At 35.8% G+C, this 21,181-nt stretch overlaps 2 protein-coding genes across 2 annotated transcripts; one reads left to right on the forward strand and one right to left on the reverse strand.

Annotated features, from left to right (window-relative positions):
• Positions 1–2,534: 2,534 nt before the first annotated feature.
• LOC136175934 (olfactory receptor 10T2-like) lies at positions 2,535–3,500 on the reverse strand. Its single transcript, XM_065946121.1, has one exon. The coding sequence runs from the start codon at positions 3,498–3,500 to the stop codon at positions 2,535–2,537; it is 966 nt and encodes a 321-aa protein (XP_065802193.1).
• A 7,437-nt stretch (positions 3,501–10,937) lies between these two features.
• Positions 10,938–16,173, forward strand: LOC136175935 (olfactory receptor 5P76). Its single transcript, XM_065946122.1, has 2 exons — positions 10,938–10,949; positions 15,232–16,173. The coding sequence occupies exon 2, from the start codon at positions 15,304–15,306 to the stop codon at positions 16,171–16,173; it is 870 nt and encodes a 289-aa protein (XP_065802194.1). The 5' UTR covers positions 10,938–10,949; positions 15,232–15,303.
• Positions 16,174–21,181: the final 5,008 nt, after the last annotated feature.

The raw sequence follows: 21,181 nt of genomic DNA on the forward strand, positions 1-21,181 counted from the left end.
AAACAAATGTTTCAACAAGCAACCATTAATTTCCTTGACATAAATTTTAAAAATTTCAGCAATGAAGCAAAAGTCAAAAAATAATAATGTGAAAATGACATAACTAAAAATACAAACACTGAAGTTAAAAAATAAAACTTGCTGGATGATCTCAATAGTCTAGTGGAGATGACAGATGATAGAATCAATAAACTTTAACAAAGATAAATATAAATAACTGATCTAAACAAAAGGAAAATAGATTGGGAAAATGTTAAGATCTACATGGATTTGTGGGAAAATGACAAGCTATTTTGGGAGTTCTAGAGGAAAGGAGAAAGGGGGTACTGAGTAAATACTAAAGAAATGAAGTGTGAAAACTTTCTAAATTTAATGAAAGATATAGAGCTACAGGTGTAGGAAGTTGACCAAACTCAAACAGGATAAACCCAGAGAAATCCATACCCCAACACACATAAGTAAAGTTCTGAAAATTAAAAGAAAGAAAAATCTTAAAAGCACTGATGGAGGAAGTATCATTACTTATTATTTTAAAAATCCACAATATTTTTCAAGTACTAAAACCAAAGAATAGGCAAATGTAAATTCTATATCTGGCAGAAACAGCTTCGGAAATGAAGGTGAAACAAAGATACTTCAGATGAAGGAAAACTAAAAGAAATTTTTCCCAACAAATCCACCTTTAAATGATGGCAAAAACAAGTTCCCTAAATAGGAAGCAAATAATAAAAAGAAGACATGGAACTCTAACAATTAAAAATAAATAGAATGAAAATTAAAAGGGAGCATATCAAAACATGTGAGATTAAGTTAAAGTAGTGCTGAGGCAGAAATTTACAGCACTAAATGCTTACATGACTAAAGAAGAAAGGTCTTAGAATATATGTAGGATTTTGAAAGAAAAGAAAAAAGTAGAAGATGGCTCTACTTGCTATTAAGACTTATTATACAGTTGAAGTCATCAGAATGCTGTGGTACTGGTGGACGAAAAGATACATTGATCAAATGAAGCTAAACAAAAAATCTAGAAAAAGACCTACATAAGTATGCCAAACATTTTTTTTTTTTTTTTTAAGGTACAGAAGCAGTCCAATGAAAGAAGGAAATCTTTTCAACAAAGGTTCTGTAGTAACTGGACAACCATAGATGGGGGAGCCACCTCAAGCCTAAATGTCACACCTTACACAAGCATTTACTCAAAGTAGATCTTGGACTTCAATGTATAACGTAGAACTATAAAGTGTAAACCTTTTTAAAAAAGGAGAAAATGTTCAAAATATGGGACTTGTCAAAATTTTCTGGGAATTGACACTAAAACTACAATCCATAAACAGAAAGATTCATCCAACTATTATTTTGAAAATACTATGTTTCAAACATGTTTTGAATCATTTACTACATATATATACACACACAGACACATACATACATAGATGCACACATACATGTATTTTAAAACATTTTTAAAATGTGTGGAATTAAAAAAAAAAAAAAAAAGGAGATACAAATGAATTTATTTACAAGGTAGAAGCAGTCTCACAGACTTGGAGAACAAACTTGCGGTTGCCAGAGGGGGAAGGTGGAGGATAGGGATGGATTGGGAATTTGGGATTGACAGATATCTAGTGCTATATTTGGAATAGATAACCAACAAGGACCTCCTGTAAAATGAAATAAAATGATAAAATAAAATAAACATTAAAAAATATTTTAAAATGGTATCCCCTTTATATTAGAATAATAGTGGTACCAGGGCATATAAGTTAATTCTATAATATATTAAATGCTTTGTACACAAAGGGATTATTTTTTTGGAAGCACACTGATTTGGAAACCAAGCAGGACCCTGTGGGGCCCCCAGGCACAGAAACCTTTCTGTGTCCCCTGTTTCTTGTTTGTTGGGAATAGGTTTCAGCCTCTAGGACCTTCCCTGAGTTCCAAATGGCAGGTTCAAACAGTTGCTAATCAGGAAAAGGAGGAGATAAAAAGCAAGGGAGGAGAAGTCAAGAAACAAAAGTGCAGCCTTGGGAGAATCCTGGTACCAGCTCAAGGGATACACATAACAATATTTTTGAGCTCTTCTGCAGAACTAAAATCTCCAACAAATGGAAAATGCTAGCTACTTGATGACATATTATTTTTTCCAGAAAGAAGGTCACAGTTTGATAACCTTGAGAACCACAGAAGCTCAGTGTGAGACCAAATGAGGCCAGATTAAAGGAATGCAAGCCCTGCACACAGTTTAATTCCGATCTCACCTTTAATTCCAATTTAATTCTTTAAATCTCACACTTTAATTCCAACCTCACCCTTGAAACATTGCCATAAAACTCCTTATAAAATCACCCTTGGTTGGGACACACAGTTTTGAGGCCAGGAGTCCACTATGTCCCCTTTTACCTGGCAAAGTAATAAAGCTATTCTTTTCTACTTCACCCAAAACTCTTCTCCAAGATTTGTTTTGGAACCAGTGCACAGAGACTGAGTTTTTGGCATCGATTTTTCCATTTTTATTTTCCATCCCTCTGTAATTTTTAAATGTTCAGGGTTCTTTTATTTACCATCTGAAGGATGAACCTATTTGCACTATTTACTGTCATTCTTAAGGCAATCTGCATTTCTTTGTTTCTTAGACTGTAAACAATGGGATTAAGCAGAGGTGTCAGCACTGTATATGTCACAGCCATCAGCATATCTTCACGGAAAGAGTCACTGTTCTTGGGCCTCAAATAGGCAAAGCCAGCAAATCCATAGTGTATGCACACCACAGTGAGGTGGGAGGAGCAAGTTGAGAAGGCCTTATACCTACCCTTGGCAGAAGGCATCTTCATAACTATGGACCCAATGAAGACATAGGAAATCATTATTAAAATAAAGCTGCCCACCAATACAAAGGCAGAGAGCACAAAAATAGCTATTTCATAAGAGAGAGTATAGTCACAAGCAAGGTGGACAACAGGCGAGATGTCACAAAAAAAGTGCTGGATGGTGTTGGAGTCACAAAAAGACAAGTTGAATACAATGGTGACGACGCACACAGAAACCAGGAACCCTACCAACCAAGCAGCCATCATTAACTGAAAGCAGATCTTAGGAGTTATGAGGATGGAGTAGCGCAGTGGGTTGTGAATAGCAGTGTAACGGTCATAGGACATGGCAGCCATGATGAAGCAGTTATTGCCTGACAAGCCAAAGAAGAAAAACATCTGTGTGGCACACTCAAGAATCGAAATGGACTTACTGTCTGATAGCAAGTCCACCAACATGCGGGGGATGGTTACCACAGTGGTACAGGTTTCTGAAAAGGAGAGGCCACAGAGGAAAAAGTACATGGGGATGTGAAGGCTGTGATTGAGCTTGACGGCCACCATTATGGACACATTTGCAGCTAGAATGGTCACATGGGAGAAGAAAACCATCACAAAGAGGAGATCTTGCAGGTCCGGGAAACTGGAAAATCCCCACAGAAGGAATGTGCTCACTGTGGTGTGATTGTCCATCCTCCTGGTGCACATAGCAACTCTCTTTCAAAGGCGGAGGGTTATTGAAATGAAGACTCTGAGATGAGTATAAACTGTCCTTATGGACTGACGTCACCTAGACTGTAATCAAGGGAACCTGAACTTCAAGGCACCTCTTTATGAGAGCCTGAGAAAGTGATTCTAAAGGCAGTTGACTGAAGTCAAGTTCAGGAAGTAGAGTAGTGAGAATGATTCTAGTATAGGACTCTGTATTAATGACATAGAGTGAACCCAAATATCTTCTTGGATTATAATCACAAAGCCATTCTAATCTCTCTTTTCCAAGCTATATCTGCATGTAAGAGGAAAATATGAATAAAATTTCTTTGTTCTCACCCACAGGATTTATTGATTGTATTCAGTGCTTCTTGAGATAAAATGTTAACCTGGTACTCACAGGTGCTTCATAAACTATTGGCTGAATGAATAAAATAATCCAATCATTGAAATCACTTAAAATGAATATTAAATTTTTAAAGAATTAGGGAGATGAGTGAAATTATCTAAAAGAACTCTGACTTTCCCTTCAAAGAATCTTTTCATCAGTGCACTAAAAGTGATAATGTGACAATGATCTGACCACATAAATGTATTTAGCATGTTGTAACTTCTGCAGAATTTCTAACCACAGTAACATTTGGAGCTTGAGATATATAATATCATTAATTCTTAATACACAGTAATTTTCAAACTTAATTCTCATTGAAGTTCTTTTCCTGATGCCCAACATAATATTAATGGACTAGCTTGGAGTCAAAATGATTTTGAAGGCACTGTCTCATTTAGAGTGGCGTATTCTGGTAATAATGTTCTAATCAAATTTTGACTCTTTTAGCAAAACCTCCAGGACATTTTCTAGCAGATGTACTTGTTATGTGGTCTGCTTAGAAGTGCAGACCTGAATGGAATAAACTCAAATTCTTCAGATCAATTTGGCAAATCATATTTCTATATCAATTTTTCATTGAACATTTGATCTCATAAGAGGTAAGGGCAGAAATGTGACATGAAAACTCTCTATAGAATTTTGATTTTAACTTCAGTCATTGTTAAAGGGAATGGGGAAGAAAAATAGTTTGGAAACAGTGATGGAAAAAGGAAGGTACAAGAGAAATAGAGAAACACTTGCTAGAAATTTTTCTGTATGATGAACACATATATTGCCATTTGAAGAGTTACCATTTTCTTTTTGCACTGTAGTTATGGGGATAGAATACAAGAGGAGTCAGGCTAGGTGACCAGCACCCACCTATTACCCATAATGTGTCAGACATGAGACAGAGAGAGTTACTTCATGTAGTCCTCACAAATCTCTGTGTTTGGAATTTTTCATTCTGATTCTATAAAAGATAAAGTGAGTTATAGAGTGGTTAAGTGATTATGGAAGTCATGCATTTGTTCATTATATATTGACTAAATGAATACAATGGGCTAGACAAAGTTATACATGGGAAACACAAAATGTAACCAGACACATAGGATATCTGTGATGTGAGAGTGAATGGCTATTTTGGTATGTGGAATCTGGGACACCCTCTCTGAGGAGGTAACATGCTTAAATGGAGAACAGAATGGCAATAAACAACCAGTAGGTAAAGATTAGGGGAGAGAGCATTAACCACATGATTCACAACCACTTCAAGGACTCTAAGGTAGGAAACTCATCTACCCAAGCAATTTTCCTAGACCCAAATGACTTGTCTTTGTGACTACTCCACTCTCCTTTGAAGGTTTTTGTCTATTCACCTCTAAAGGAAACGTTTTCAATTCTTATTTCTTTAGCTATCACTTACCTTGTATGACTCTCCAATTCTGACTTCTATCATATAGAAAGCTCCAATTTCTTTTGGCACATTTCCAGGCCAAAATGTCCTCAAAGTATTGAATGTAAGATTTTCAGACCAGAATTGGCCACATTTCCCACACATGTCAGAGTTCCCTCCCGTACTTCCTATTTGTGTTAGTTACTGACATCAGAGAGCTACCATCAGATTCCATTTTTTACTCCTTCTCCATTTTCATAATTCCAGATGATTTGTTTGCCAACATCTTTATCATCTTTTTAAAAAATTACCCCTGCTATTTTCCTGGACATATCCCACAGAGTGCATATGGTGCTCCCTTCATTGGCTATTTGTCACAAGTTCCCTGTGTTTTCATTTTATTTACCACATTGTGACTTGTTGTTAGATTTCCAAATACAGAATATATCATTAATAGTGTCAAAAGCAGTGAATAGATGAACATTCCTTATAGAAGGAAATCCAAATACCCCAACATGCTATTTGATGATCATCACAAATGAATCCCTAGGCACTGCTACTGGCCCAGTTTCTGCTACATCCCTCTGCCTACCCTACACTCAAACCAGACCATGGTGCCCTCTATTTTCCAAGCACATCATGATCCATATTGCTGCTGCACTTTTGCACATGGTGTCCCCTCTGCCTCAGTTTCTTCTCCCCTATTTTACTTCTATCAGACTTTTACTCAGTTTTCGGACCCTAACTTGAATTACTTTGTTTCCTCATCTTCTCTTTTTATCCACATTTTACAGATTCCAGGATCCTAACTAAAAAATGTCTTCTTTCTATTCCATCACGCATGTGTTTCTTTTTTTTTTGCCATAGTCTCTACTTTTTCCATCTTCTAGATCTATCCTTCAGCACCTACCGTATTTTCTCTATCAAATATATGATAATGCTATATATCTCATTTTCAACATGTTTCATATATCCTTTTCTTACAAACTAGATAATTCTAGTAACTTCTAAACTTCAATGCATGCTTCAGTTATTGCTGTTGTTCAGTCGCTAAGTCAAGTCTGACTCTTTGTGACCCAATGGACTGCAGCACACCAGGCTCCTCTGGCCTACACTATCTCCCAGAGTTTATTTAAATTCATGTCCATTGTGTTGGTGATGCTATCTCACATATCCTCTTGGCTATCCTAAGAGATAAATGCTATTAATATGGCTATATTTCTGGTGAAGAAAGGATAGCTTAGAGAGTTAGTTTGCCAAAGGCAATACAGCTGGTAAGTGTACATGTATAATATTTACACAGCAAGGCAGTGACTCTCTGGAGACCCATTTGTGTGGCTACTTGATTATAAGGCCTACCCTCATTGCAAGTGCCCTACCACGGCATTCAAGGTATTACCTGTCCAGCCGCATCTCCCGTTGCCCTAGATGGGTAACATTCCCATTTCCCAAACATCACTTGTCCTTCAAAGCTTCTAATTTGCACACATTATTTTCTCTAATCTGCAATATCCTTCCTGAACTTTCCTGCCTGACAGAGGGCTAACACCTTTGAAAATACAGTTCCAATGGCACTTTCCCACAGAAAGCCTACCTAAAACTCCTGGCTGTGTTAGTCATTTCTACTAGATTCACATGTCATTTTATTAAGATGAAATTTTGTTTTCTTTATTTTCCTCCTTCCTCCTACACTAAGAAAGGCAGAGACCAGTTTAAAATCTAGTGAACGTAGGTTTTTGAATAAAGTAATTTCAGTGACTATTGGAAAAAATGAAATTTCATCCTCTCCAGAAAGCCATTCATTATTATTATATTGCTCATTTACTAATTCCTCTATAATCTATTTTTAAATTTCTAAATAAAATGCATTTTGTGAGCATACATACTAAAGTTATTGGCTGCTCCCAGAAAAGTTTTAAGACTCTTGTCACCTAGCAATGTGAATGCATGTGTAGAAGTTTTCTACACAGTCTCTTAATTGAAATAAAGATGGTGAAAAAAACCCAACAAATTTCTGAAAATTCCAACAGTGGTTGCTTAGAGTCTAAGAGAATGAGATAGCATTTTCTCATATTAGGTACTACCCCAGTTTCTGTAGAATCAAATCACACTTGAACTACAACAGTGGTCATCTACTAAGGGGCATATTGAACTCTCTAGGGTAGCTTTGTCAAAATCGTACATCTCTACCCATACCTACCAGAAGTTCTTAGCAGGCCTCTCCAAGAAGAGAAATCTCTGGCATATGAGGATACATGTCCTCTATATAATCTTTCTCACTACTTATTGTTGAGAACTTTTGACTTGTATATTTCTTTTCAAATTATTGGCTTTTTCCCATACACTTCTAGTACAGTAATGATAGAAGATTATGTCAGTATGATACTATGTTCATTTTTCCCAATTGCCCTGGCAGGAACTGGAGAGAAGGAAATCTGTAACATATTTTCATCCCTTCTGTTTGTTTTTCCCAAGCACTACTCTCTTTATTAATCTGGATTTGCTTTGAATTCAGTGTCCTAATTAGAACTATGAAGTTCTTCAAAGCTTCCCCAGTACTGATTCCTGGGTTCCAACTCTACCAGGCATAGGGAACTTTCAACATTTCTACTTCCTAGATTGTCTATACTCATATTTTAATATTTTCCAACAGGCTATTAATATCTACTGGTACTTGATTATTAGAAGATATAGAAGAATCACTGTAAATAGAAAAAAATCCTATAATATCCGTGTTCTGCAGAAGGAAAAACACTTTCTAGTCTCTTAAATTCATGAAGTAGTAAGCTAGAGGAAGAACTTACAGTCTCATATCTCAGATGTGGCTTTCTGCAATACTTTCTGTGATTTCAAATATTTCATATTTCAGGGATACTTTTTAAAGCAATTTTTACTTTTGAATGCCTGTGATGAGTCCCTCTGAAATTACTCTCCTTAACATAAAACGTAGTGTCTTTTCCATTCCTTAAGGATGGAACTCAGTACCATAAAGATTTTAATGAGAGTCCTCTGGCCACAGGAGACCATTATCTTAGACTACTGTTTTAGATACCAGGAGTCTTATACTCTGTGGATCCCAATGTGATGTCCTCAAAAATGTTTTAAAATCCTGATCTACATTAAGTGTAATGATGTTTATACTTACAATTCTGAAGAACAAAGTGATGGAGAGAAATTGCTAAAAATAAACCTAGGGATTTAGATGATCCCCTCAGACATATTTTACTTACTGCACAATATAATTTCTAATTCTGAAAATTTGCCAAGTCCCTAAAAACTCCACTATCCTATACACAGGTCAACTGGAATGGCATGCCATGAGAAGCTATTACCTAGAGAATGATTCAGAAGATTAGTAAAGAGAAGATTTTTACGTGGATCACATTAAGCTGTAGAAAATGCTTAAAGAGACGGGAACACCAGATCACCTTACCTACCTCCTGAGAAACTCATATGCAGGTCAAGAAGCAATAGTTAGAACTGGACCTGGAAAAACAGACTCATTCAAAATTGTGAAAGGAATATGTAAAGTCTGTATACTGTCACCCTGCTAATTTAACTTATATGCAGAATACACTGAGTGAAATGCTGGGCTGGATGAAGCACAAGATGGGATCAAGATTGCCGGGAGAAATATCAATAACTTCAGATATGCAGATGACACCACCCTTATGGTAGAAAAAGAAGAAGAACTAAAGAGCCTCTTGATGAAAGTGAAAGAGGAGAGTTAAAAAGCTGGTTTGAACCTCAGCATTCAAAAAGCAAAGGTCATGGCATCTGGTTCCATCACTTCATGGCAAAGAGATGGAGAAAAAAATGGGGACAGTGACAGACTATTTTCTTGGGCTCCAAAACCACTGCAGAAATTATAAGATGCTTGCTCCTTGGAAGAAAAGCTGTGACAAAACTAGACAGTGTATTAAAAAGCAGAGACATCACTTTGCTGACAAAGTTCTGTATAGTCAAATCTGTTTTTCCAGTTATCATGTATGATAAGAGTTGGACTCAGAAGGCTGAGTGCCGAAGAAATGATACTTTTGAAATGTGCTGGAGAAGACTCTAAAGAGTCCCCTGGACAGCAAGGAGATCAAACCATTCAATCCTAAAAGAAATCAACCCTGAATATTCATTGGAAGGACTGATGCTGAAGCTGAAGCTCTGATACTTTGGCCACCTGATGTGAAGAGCCGACTTGTTGGAAAAGCCCCTGATGCTGAGAAATATTGAGGGCGGGAAGAAAGGGGGCAACAGAAGATGAAATGGTTGGATGGCATCACCAACTCAATGGATATGAGTTTGAGCAAGCTCTGAGAGATCGTGAGTAATGGGTAAGCCTGGTGTGCTATAGTCCATAGGGTCAGAAAGAGTCAGGCATGATTTAGAGACTTAACAACAACAAAATATAAGATTAACACACAGCATAAACACTATGCTTTCTCTCTCAGAGGCAACTATTCTATAAAAGACCTGGCTGTGAAGGAAAATTCCATTTCATATAAAGCCCCAGTTACTGTACTGGCATTCATAAAATCTATAAATGGCTCCTAATTGCCTCTCCCATCAGCTTGGCCTTTAAGGTCTTCATCATCTGTACTACCTTCTACTTAATGTGCTACTAAGTCTTATCTCCAATAACAATACAACCCTTGATGCAAACCAGTGAACATGCTATCTTCTGCTTAATATCTGCTCTTTCCTTATTTTGTACTCTGTTCTGTCAAAGAAAAAAATTCCTTCTCCTGATTTGAATCCAAACTTGCCCACTCCTTTTAAGGTTTAGCATAAATGCTACCTCATCTATGAAACCCCTTGCTTGAATGATGCATAAAAACAAAGAGAGAAATTGCAGTCCTTAAGTATGAGTTCTATGCAGAGAGACACTTTGGATAACCTCCGCTGGACACAGAACCTCAAAGCTAGCAGATGTAGTGTTGCAACCTAGGTAGCTCCACATAGCAATAAATTGGGATTTTTCTGAAGCTAGGCAGAGAGTTTTGTGTCTTTCCCCAATCTCCCTTACCAGGCCAGTGAACATTTCAAATTCTTTGAGACTCAGCTGCTAATATATTCTTTTGAGATTTACTGGTTGCTGAAAAGAATATAAATGATTAGAAATATCTGAAAGTGCATGCCCTCATTCCCACAGTGCCCCATAGCCAACAACTTAATGATACAGTATTTAAAAGCAACAATGACAAAAAACACCCTGTTGTCACATGGTAGGGCAACTGTTGTATCATTCATGGTTCAGTGCTCCCTAGGGTTTCAAACTGAAGCTACATTTCAGTAGAACACACATCTTTATCCAGTTTATCCCCATGCCTGGCCTGCCTCTCCCTCTGCTTACAGTTTTCTTCTGAGGCCATTCCTCAGTAAATCACTCACATATGAATTACAGTCTAAGGTCCTATTTTAGAGAAACTGTCTCCATTAAAAAAAAAATACTTTCACTAATCTGTTTAGTTCACACACCTACATAGAATCAGCTTGTCTATTTATACAAACTGTCCTTCTAGAATTTTGACCCATGTTCATTGAATCCAAGCATCAAGTTTTGGAAAACTGGCACCTTACTAATATTGTGTCTTCCAATCCATGAACATGGTATATCTCACTCCATTGTTTATATTTTTCTCTCAGCTGTTCTATAACTTTTAGTGAAGACGTGTTGCATAACTTTCCATAAAGCTATTCCTAAATACAACAGTTTTTAACATGTTTTATGAAATAGATTATTTTAATCTTTCCATTGTTTGTTGGAGTATACAAAAATAAAATTTCTTTTATATATTATGAATGCTATTCTGTGATCTTACTAAATGAGTTATAGTACATGTTGTATAGATTTCTTAGAATGTTCTGCATGAAGACATCTACAAATGGAGGCAGTTTCACTTATTCCTGTTTCAACTATATACTTTTTAAATTTTTTGTTGCTTTTTATAAATAGCTGGGACCTCCAGTATAATGCTGAATAAAAGTAGTGATAGTGAACCTTATTTCTTTTCCCAAGTGTAGGTGAAAGTCATTTAATCTTTTACCATTAAGAATGATGTTAGCTGAAAGTTTTTCATAGATGCTCATTATCAGCATTATTGTTGGTATTGATATTTCTCTCTTCTCCTTTCCTGCTTTCTTTTGGGTTGTTTGAATTATAAAAATCTCACTTAAATCTTTCCATTGGCATTTTGGCATACCTCTTGCATTATGCTGCTTAGGGGTTATTCTCAGGATAAGAATATATGTTGCCAAATTCAGTTGTCAAATATATGTAAACCAAATTCAGTTTACTTAGGACCTGAGTCTCCTGCATTGAAGGCAGATTCTTTACCTTCTGAGCCACCAGGGATGCCCCAATAATGTAGTAATTGACGCAAAATATGGAGACCCTGCAATCCTATATGCCAATTTTCCTCCTTCCACCTTTATGCTATACTTGTCAGGCATATGTCTTACGTCTCTAATCATAAAGACCCCACTTGACAATATTACTTGTTTTGCTTTGATAACTTTTATGTATTTTAAAGGAATTAAGAGGAATACAATATTTTTTATATTAAACAAGTGTTTCTCACTTTAGATTCTCTTCATTCATTTTTGAAAATCAGACACTTCCATTCTCTCCTTGAGATCTTGCTCCTTCTGCTTGTATTACAAAGGTCGCTGCTATGGCAACAGTGGCTTGATTTCCTATGGATGTGTGCAAAGCTCAGAGATTCTCTTTTAGAAAAGACCGTCTAAGGAACAGGAGAAGAAGGTCTATGTACTGAATCCTAGACTCCACTGGTTGGAGTTGCCCCAGGGGCCATATCTTCTTCCATATCTGGCATGCACTTGCTTTTGAACTGAGCAGACTGCTAATGCCTTCCTCGAAGGTCTTGGGTTTCAGAGAAGGAATGAGCGAGCATAAAAGTGAAGCTGTTAGTCAGTAGCACTGAAAGTGAGAAACTATCAATATGAGTCAGAATCATCCAGCAAAAGTTGCTTGAGTTCATCAGTTTCAGTTCTCTCATCTGATAAATGAGGATAATAAAAGTACCTACATCATAAAATTCTCATGAGAATTAAATATGTGAAAATTGTTAAGCACAGTTCTTAGCAAAAGTGAGCCCTGAATGTTTGATTGTTCTTACCATTTCATTGATGGCAAATCCCATTTCCTCAAAAACGAAGCCTCAGAGGCTGATACAGGAGATAACAGATTTAGGATTAGCAAGAGAATTAATTTGGGATTGAATATTAGGGTTGAAAATACCTGTATTCTACTACTATCTATCTACTCAAAAGGTACTACTCAGAAAGGGAATGCTTTATGATTACTGACAGTGAGAGACTATTTCTTATCTGGAAGTCATCCCTTTACTTTGTAGTTCTCTAGAGGACTTTTAAAGATTTTGCTTTTTTACTTTTGATATGATAATTAATATACATGTTCAACTTTTTTTAATTTAAAATTCAACTTTCCATCATATTCTATCACATATTATCCCAAAGTAGTTAATAGCATGTCTTATATATATCAATATAGATTATCTATCAAAAAACATATATTGGATGGATAAATCTAAAATTACCTTTTTATACCTGAAATTTAGTACTATTTATTAATTGGAAATATCAAAGAAAATCTGGAACCAGTATTTAATCTCTAAGACAATTTATTGTATTGTACTTTCTAGTAAATTATTAAATGAAGGTTATAGAAGTATTTATAAACATCTCAATAGAAGCAAAAGAATAAATTGACCACTTGAGAATTGAAAGACTCTTGAAATATTATTTGCTTTGGTGTGTGAATTGAACGGTTCAGTATTCACTATGGAACATAATGACATTTCAACGTTGCTTTTGAATTCACATTTGAATCTCTAGATTCTTCAGAGATTTATCCCCAAAGGCAAACAAAAATTAAAGATAGCTTTATAATCACAGTAACCATGATTTGTTACAGAAGGATGAATTCTTATTCCAGGAGGTAAGATTTTAGCTTTTGTTAATGAATCTGGTGTACTGATTTTCTTTTACCATTTGACAACGTTCTACTCCCTAAAGTTGTCTCTGAATTCACAAGTTAGAGTTGGGGAACAGGGCAGTTTTAATCAAGCAACTAGTAGGTAATGTTAACTGTGGAGTTGTTTCCACCATCAATTTTATATGTAGTCAGTTTCAAGCGTAGTCCATTAACAAGGATCCTTTGTTCAGTGATCTATAAGAAGAAAACTCATATGATCTTTCAACACCCTTCAAACTCAGTACTCCAACATAATGCTAATAAATTTACTACTAGAAATGTTTGGGCATTTACTGGTGTTTAAATATTTCACTTGAAGATTTTAAATTGAAAGATATTATATCTATTTTTGTAAAAAGAATTATTTTGTTTGTGGATCTGTTGCTTTAGCTTCAAGAGAATAACACATCACGTAAAGTTCAGGATTTAAGTCAGCAGTTTCAGAAATGAGGACCACTAACTAGGTGATCATTCTTAAGATTTTGAACCACACTTTATTCATTTATAGATTATGTTGAAAACATTTCATTCTATAAAAGTCCAATGAGAAAACATTGTTAAAGTAGGAAGTGATCTGGTTTGTTTGAATAAATGTATTTTAATTATGTACTTATATCAATCATGCTTTTTGCATAGTGATTACATCAATATTTCAAACTACCTAATAATCTTTTTAATTAAAAAAATCCACAACCCTAATTTGAAATTGGTTTCTGTTATACTATAAAGAACATTATTATTTCTCCTTTAAAAAATTTTAAGGGATAAATGTTGTGAAATACATAACTAACTAGAAATACATAACTATGTATAAAAGAGATATACATGGGGGAGGAGCCAAGATGGCGGAGGAATAGGACGGGGAGACCACTTTCTCTCCTACAAATTCATCAAAAGAATAATTGAACGCAGAGCAAACTTCACAAAACAACTTCTGATCGCTAGCTGAGGTCATCAGACGCCCAGAAAAGCAACCCATTGTCGTCGAAAGGAGTGCTGTATAGTTGGAGAAGTCTTGAGACTACTGGAGGAATAAAACTGAAATTCAGAGGCAGGAGACTTAAGCCCAAAACCTGAGAACACCAGAAAACTCCTGACTACATGGAACTTTAAGTAATAATAGACCGTCCAAAAGCCTCCATACCTACACTGAAAAGAGATATACATAACTGCCAGAAGACTTAAAGGATAATCTGTTATGCACTCATTGCCAGGTGTATTGGACTTTGTAGTCAGTATTATTTATTGCATGGTTACTATAGGAAATGGGTAGTCAGATTTTTTTGGACTTCATATTTTGATTCTATCAATTGCTATATGATCTTGTACAACTTATATAACCTCCTCAGATTCAGTTTACTCACAAATAAAATAATAAAAATTAATATTATTTTATGAAAAATAAACTATACACACACTACATATATACTAAATACCAGACTAAATTATAAGCATAGACTATATATACACACACACAGTAAATTATAAGCATATAAATATAAAATGCTTAAACTGATGTTTATAATTTAGTAAGTATATAATAAAATTTAGCTATTAATCAGATCTCTATTACAAAACCCTACACATTTCTAATTTTTTAATTATACTTATTGATTTTTTAAATATCATTTGTGATATTTGTTCTATGAGTTTAAATCTACTTTAAGTGCATTTTGGACACAATATGATACAAAAGGTAAAAGCCATTATTTCAAGAAAGTTTTCTGTAATTCTGCTGAAAATAATTTTAAAAATACAGATAGTCTCACAATTGCATGTAAATATGCACTGATTCTTGAATATCTTTATTTATAATCACACCCTATATCTGTACTAAAGAAAATGAAATGATCAAATTTACAACTTCTATAATAAATTGTTTCATCTAGGTTCATTTTGGTAGCAGCTACCTTATCTCATGGATTCCCTGTGGCAGAGGAATGATACTACGACAGGGTTCATTTTACTGGGCTTAACAAATGATCCAGTCCTTCGAATCATCCTCTTCATGATCATCCTCTGTATCTACCTAGTGACCATATGTGGGAATCTCAGCACCATTATTCTTATCAGAATCTCGTCTCAGCTCCATCATCCTATGTATTTTTTCCTGAGCCACTTGGCCATTGCTGATGTGGGCTATTCATCTTCTGTTACACCCAATATGCTTATAAACTTCCTGGCGGAGGAAAATACTATCTCCTACCCTGGCTGTGCCATCCAGCTTGGTTCAGCTGTTTTCTTCGGGTCAGTTGAATGCATCCTTCTGGCTGCCATGGCATATGATCGCTTCATAGCAATCTGCAACCCACTGCTTTATTCCACCAAAATGTCCACACAAGTCTGTGTCCAGTTACTCATAGTGGCTTACATAGGTGGTTTTTTCAATGCCTCCTCCTTTACTATTTCCTTCTATTTTTTACACTTCTGTGGACCAAATCGAGTCAATCATTTTTTCTGTGATTTTGCTCCCTTGGTTGAACTCTCCTGTTCTGACATCAGTATCCCTGCAGTTGTCCCCTCATTTACAGCTGGCTCCATCATTGTGGTCACAGTGACTGCCATAGCTGTATCCTACATCTACATCCTCATCACCATCCTCAGGATGCACTCCATTGAGGGGCGCCACAAGGCCTTCTCCACCTGCACGTCCCACCTCACAGTAGTCACTCTGTTCTATGGGACCATCACATTCATTTACGTGATGCCCAAGTCCAGCTACTCAACTGACCAGAACAAGGTGGTATCTGTGTTCTACATGGTGGTGATCCCCATGTTGAATCCCCTCATCTACAGCCTCAGGAACAATGAGATTAAGGGGGCTCTAAAGAGAGCGTGCCAGAAAAATACTTTCTCAGTGAAGTCTGTTATTTCATAGGATTTGATACAATAATATGCCATATATATAATAATAACAGGAAATTAAGTGTTTGTGGTTTAAATATACCCATCACACATCATTATCCTGGTTGCAATCTTTTAGTAAAGGTAGGGAGAAGATTTTCAGATACCTAATTGTAAGTCAGAGACCCATAGTAAGTTTCCTTTAATAAAATTAAACTTACAATTAAGAAAAAAATTGGTTCACATAAAAGTATTTCATCTCCTGAAAATCATTTTAAAATGTTATTCATATATTTTTTCCAAAATTGTAGTCTACCATAGGCTTATTGTGTCTCCAAACATTTAAGCTTGTGTTCATTTTCAAAAGCAGTCTATTCTGTAATAAAGGAGATAACTATACTTTTTCTTGTTCACATTCTGAGAGAAAATGACAAAGTGGAATCTGAAAGTTTTTGGAGATATTCTTCAAGGAAGCAGAACAGAACATATACCTGTTCTCTCAGGTATATGCTGATCATGGACTTTAAGGATCCATAAATTCTTGCCTATGTTCCTAGTCTCTGGCTCCAGTCACCACACAGAGGGCCCCCAGGGAAGAACCAAAGCCCCTGATTGATTTGTGAATTCTGTTGGGTTCAAAAGTGATTTCTCTCTAGGAATTAGTAGGGTCCTGCTTGGCGTGCTGTGGTCCATGGGGTTGTAAAGAGTCAGACACAAATTGGTGACTGAAAAACAGAAAAACTCCTCAGGAACTGTGGAACAACCTCTTGGAGTGACTTGTTCATGGTCAGGCTTACATCCTTCTCAGGAAGCTGGAAGGAACTGGATTGTTCCCCCTGAATTTGTGACTGTTTCCTGGAGATGCTCAATCAACCTCTATGTGCTGATGACAACTGCATTTGCTTACCTTTCCTGTCCCCTCTTTAATGTTTCAGGCACAAATTCTATATTTTTGCTCAGAGTCATGGGGCATTAATCATCTCCGTCATTCACTTATTCTTTCATACATTCAAAAAGCATATTGAATTACTCTTGTATTCCAGAGACAGTCACAGACCACTGGAAATATAGGTTACAAGCACCTAATATATTTTTCTCTCATAGTATTTATTTCATAGCAAAAGCGTAATAATAAAACCAACAAGTTAGTGATTCAGACTATTTGAAGGGGGTAGTGGTATGGAGAAAGAAAAAGCAGACAGAATAATGGAGCTTAACCTGCCAAGGCAGGAAGTATCAGTGTTGACCTCATTGGGAAGATAACATCTGAGGTGAAGACACTCACTGCATATTACATATGATGTTACCTGTGTACATTTGTGTGAGTCTAATATTCCACTCACATTTACCTTTAGGGTTATGACAGATTTGGTAATTTGAATCACCCCCATGGTGAGCACAACAAAAACAAATGATAGGATGCTTAAGATATCTTAAATATTACAGAAGAGATTACAGTATAAGGAATTGCTTTACCAGGGACTGTGAGAATCCAGAGAAGTACACCTAACACTCACATATGCTTCAGCAATGAGAGAATTTGACAGGCAAGAAGGAAGTGTTACCATCCTGGGTTTGCATTCAGTGATGTTTGGGGATGGGTGGAACAAATATCAAAGCCTAGGGCACAACTAGATAAGAATTATAGGGATAAGTTTAACATAAATCCTCAAGATAAGCAGAAATCCAGTGACCAAGTCTTGCACTTATGTGCAGCCCTGGAGATCTAGAGCGTCTCAAGCCTTCAACTTGAGTATAAGGTGTTTTCATGCACAGGTGGTACTTCTGAGAGAACTGAACAATCAAATGAACAACTCAAGCCTCAATTACTCCTACTAAATATTAAACAGGATAACCAACACACACTGAAAAATTGTGACCAGCACCAAGGAAATAAGGTATCACACATATCACAGGAGTCAGTGGAAACAGCAGACAACAGAATCAGAACCATTAAGATATATGGGCATCAGTCTTAGGAGGTTGAACTTTTCTAAGAATATGTCCATTTCCTCTAGGCTGTCCATTTTATTAGCATATAGTTGCTCATAATATTATCTTATGATCTTTTGTATTTCTTGTTGTCTGTTGTAACCTCTCCTTTTTCATTTCTAATTTTGTTGATTTGATTTTTCTCCCTTTTTTTTCTTGCTGAAATAGAAATTATGAACAGCCTAATTACAAACACTGAAATCAAAACAGTGATCAAAAATCTCCCAAAAAACAAAAGCCCAGGGCCAGATGGTTTCACCGAGGAATTCTAGCAAACATTTAGAGAAGAGCTAATACCTATTTTTCTGAAACTCTCTCAAAAAACTACAGAGGAAGGAATACTCACAAACTCATTCTGCAAGGCCAGAATCACCCTGATACAAAAACCAGGCAAAGACAACATGAAAAAAAAAATTACAGGTCAATATTAACATAGATGCAGAAATCCTTGACAAAATTCTAGCAAACAGAATTGAACAACACATTAGAAAGCTCATACACCATGATCAAGTTGGGTTTATTCCAGGGATGCCAGGATTCTTCATTATACACAAGTCAATCAACATGATACACCATATTAAAAAATTGAAAAATAAAAACCATATGATCATCTCAATAGATGCAGAAAAAGGCTTTGACAAAATTCAGCACCCATTTATGATAAAAAACGTTTCAAAAAATGGGTATAGAAGGAACTTACCTCAACATAGTAAAGGCCACGTATGAAAAGCCAACAGCAAAATTATTCTCCATGGTGAAAAGCTAAAAAATTCCCTCTAAGATCAGGAACAAGACAAGGGTGTCCACTCTCACCGCTATTATTCAACAGTTTTGGAAGTCCTAGTTATGACAATTAGAGAAGAAAAAGAAATAAAAGAAATCCAGATCAGAAAAGAAGAATTAAAAGTCTCACTGTGTGCAGATGGCATGATACCATACATATAAAACCCAAAAGAAACTATCAAAAAATTACTAGAGGTGATCAGTGAATTCAGCAAAGTCACAGGATGCAGGGTCAATACACAAAAATCATTTGCATTCCTATATACTAAAAACGAAAAATCAGAAAGAGAAATTAAGAAATGAATCTCATTTACCATTGTAACAAAAAGATAAAATGTCTAGGAATAAAACCTACCTAAGGAGACAAAAGACCTGTATATGGAAAATTATAACACTGATGAAAGAAATCAAACATGACATAAACAGATGAGAGTTATTTCGTGTTCCTGGGTAGGAAGAATCAATATTGTGAAAATGACTATACTACCAAATGCAATCTACAGATTCAATATGATCACTATCAAATTACCAACGACATTTTTCACAGAACTAGAACAAAAAATTTCACAATTCATATGTAAACACAAAAGACCCGAATAGCCAAAGCAGTCTTGAGAAAGAAGAATGGAACTGGAGGAATCAAACTTCCTGACTTCAGACTATACTACAAAGCTACAGTCATCAAGATAGTATGGTACTGACATAAAAACAGAAATATAGACCAATGGAACAAGACAGAGAGCCCAGAAATAAACCCATGCACCTATAGGTACCTTATTTTTGACAAAGGAGGCAAGAATATACAATGGAGCCAAAATAGCTCTTCTATAAGTGGGGTTGGGAAAATTGGACAGCTACGTGCAAAAGAATGAAATTAGAATACTTCTTAATGCCATACACAAAGATAAACACAAAATTGATTAAAGACCTAAATGTAAGGCCAGAAACTATAAAACTCTTAGAGCAAAACATAGGCAGAACATTTGATGACATAAATCAAAGCAAGATCTTCTATGACCCACCTCCTGGAGAAATAGAAACAAAAGCAAAAATAAACAAGTGGGACCTAATTAAACTTAAAAGCATTTGCACAGCAAAGGAAACTACAAACAAGGTGAAAAGACAACCCACAGAATGAGAGAAAATAACAGCAAAGGAAACAACTGCCAAAGAATTAATTTCCAAAATATACAACCAGCTCACAGAACTTAATGCCAGAAAAACAAACAACTCAATCAAAAAGTGGGAAAAAGATCTAAGAAGACATTTCTCCAAAGAAGACATACAGATGGCTAACAAGCACATGAAAAGATGCTCAACATCACTCACTATTAGAGAAATGTAAACCAAAACTACAATGAGATATCACCTCACACTGGTCAGAAGAGCCATTATCAGAAAATCTACCAAAAAAAAAAGTTAGAGAGAATGTGGAAAAAAGGGAACCCTCCTACATTGTTGGTGGGAATGTAAATTGATAAAACCACTATGAAGAAAAGTATGGGGGGGGGGTCCTTAAAAAACTATGAACAAACAAACAAAAACTATAAACAGAACTATCATATGGTCCAGCAATCCTACTCCTGGGAATATACCTAGAGAAAACCATAATTAGAGAAGATACATGCATCCTCAGTATTCATTCCAGCAGCATTTACAATAGTTGGGACATGGAAGCAATCTAAATGTCTATCAACAGAGATATGGATAAAGAAGATGTGACACATATATACAATGAAATATTACTCAGCCATAAAAAGAAACAAAATTGTGCCATTTACAGAGATGTGCATGGACTCAGAGACTGTCATACAGAGTGAAGTATGTCAGAAAGAGAAAAACAAATATTGTATATTAATGCATATATGTACAATTTAGAAAAATGGATTTGCAAAAATCTATTTGCAAAGCAGAAATGAAGATAGACGTAGAGAGCAAATGTATAGACACCAAGGCGGGGGAAGAGGGGTTGGGATGAACTGGGAGATTGGGATTGACATATATATACTACCATGTATAAAATAGACAACTAGTGGGAATCTACTATATAGCACAAGAAACTCTACTCAATGTTCTGTGGTGACAAAGAGGGAAGATATGTGTACATAAAGCTGATTCACTTTATACAGCAGAAACTAATACAACACTGTGAGGCAACTGAACTCCAATAACAAGATTTTTAAAAAGAATTTTTAAATCAATAAGTTAAATTCTAAGCACTAATTGGCTAAAAGACAAAAACATCATAGCAAATAGATTCAAAATTA

Source organism: Muntiacus reevesi, chromosome 9, assembly GCF_963930625.1.
Source record: "Muntiacus reevesi chromosome 9, mMunRee1.1, whole genome shotgun sequence".
In the NCBI taxonomy this organism is placed as follows: Eukaryota; Metazoa; Chordata; class Mammalia; order Artiodactyla; family Cervidae; genus Muntiacus; species Muntiacus reevesi.

Coding starts and splice junctions, on each gene's coding strand:
- LOC136175934 (XM_065946121.1), bottom strand. CDS start 3,500: ATGGACAATCACACCACAGTGAGCACATTCCTTCTGTGGGGATTTTCC.
- LOC136175935 (XM_065946122.1), top strand. CDS start 15,304: ATGATCATCCTCTGTATCTACCTAGTGACCATATGTGGGAATCTCAGC.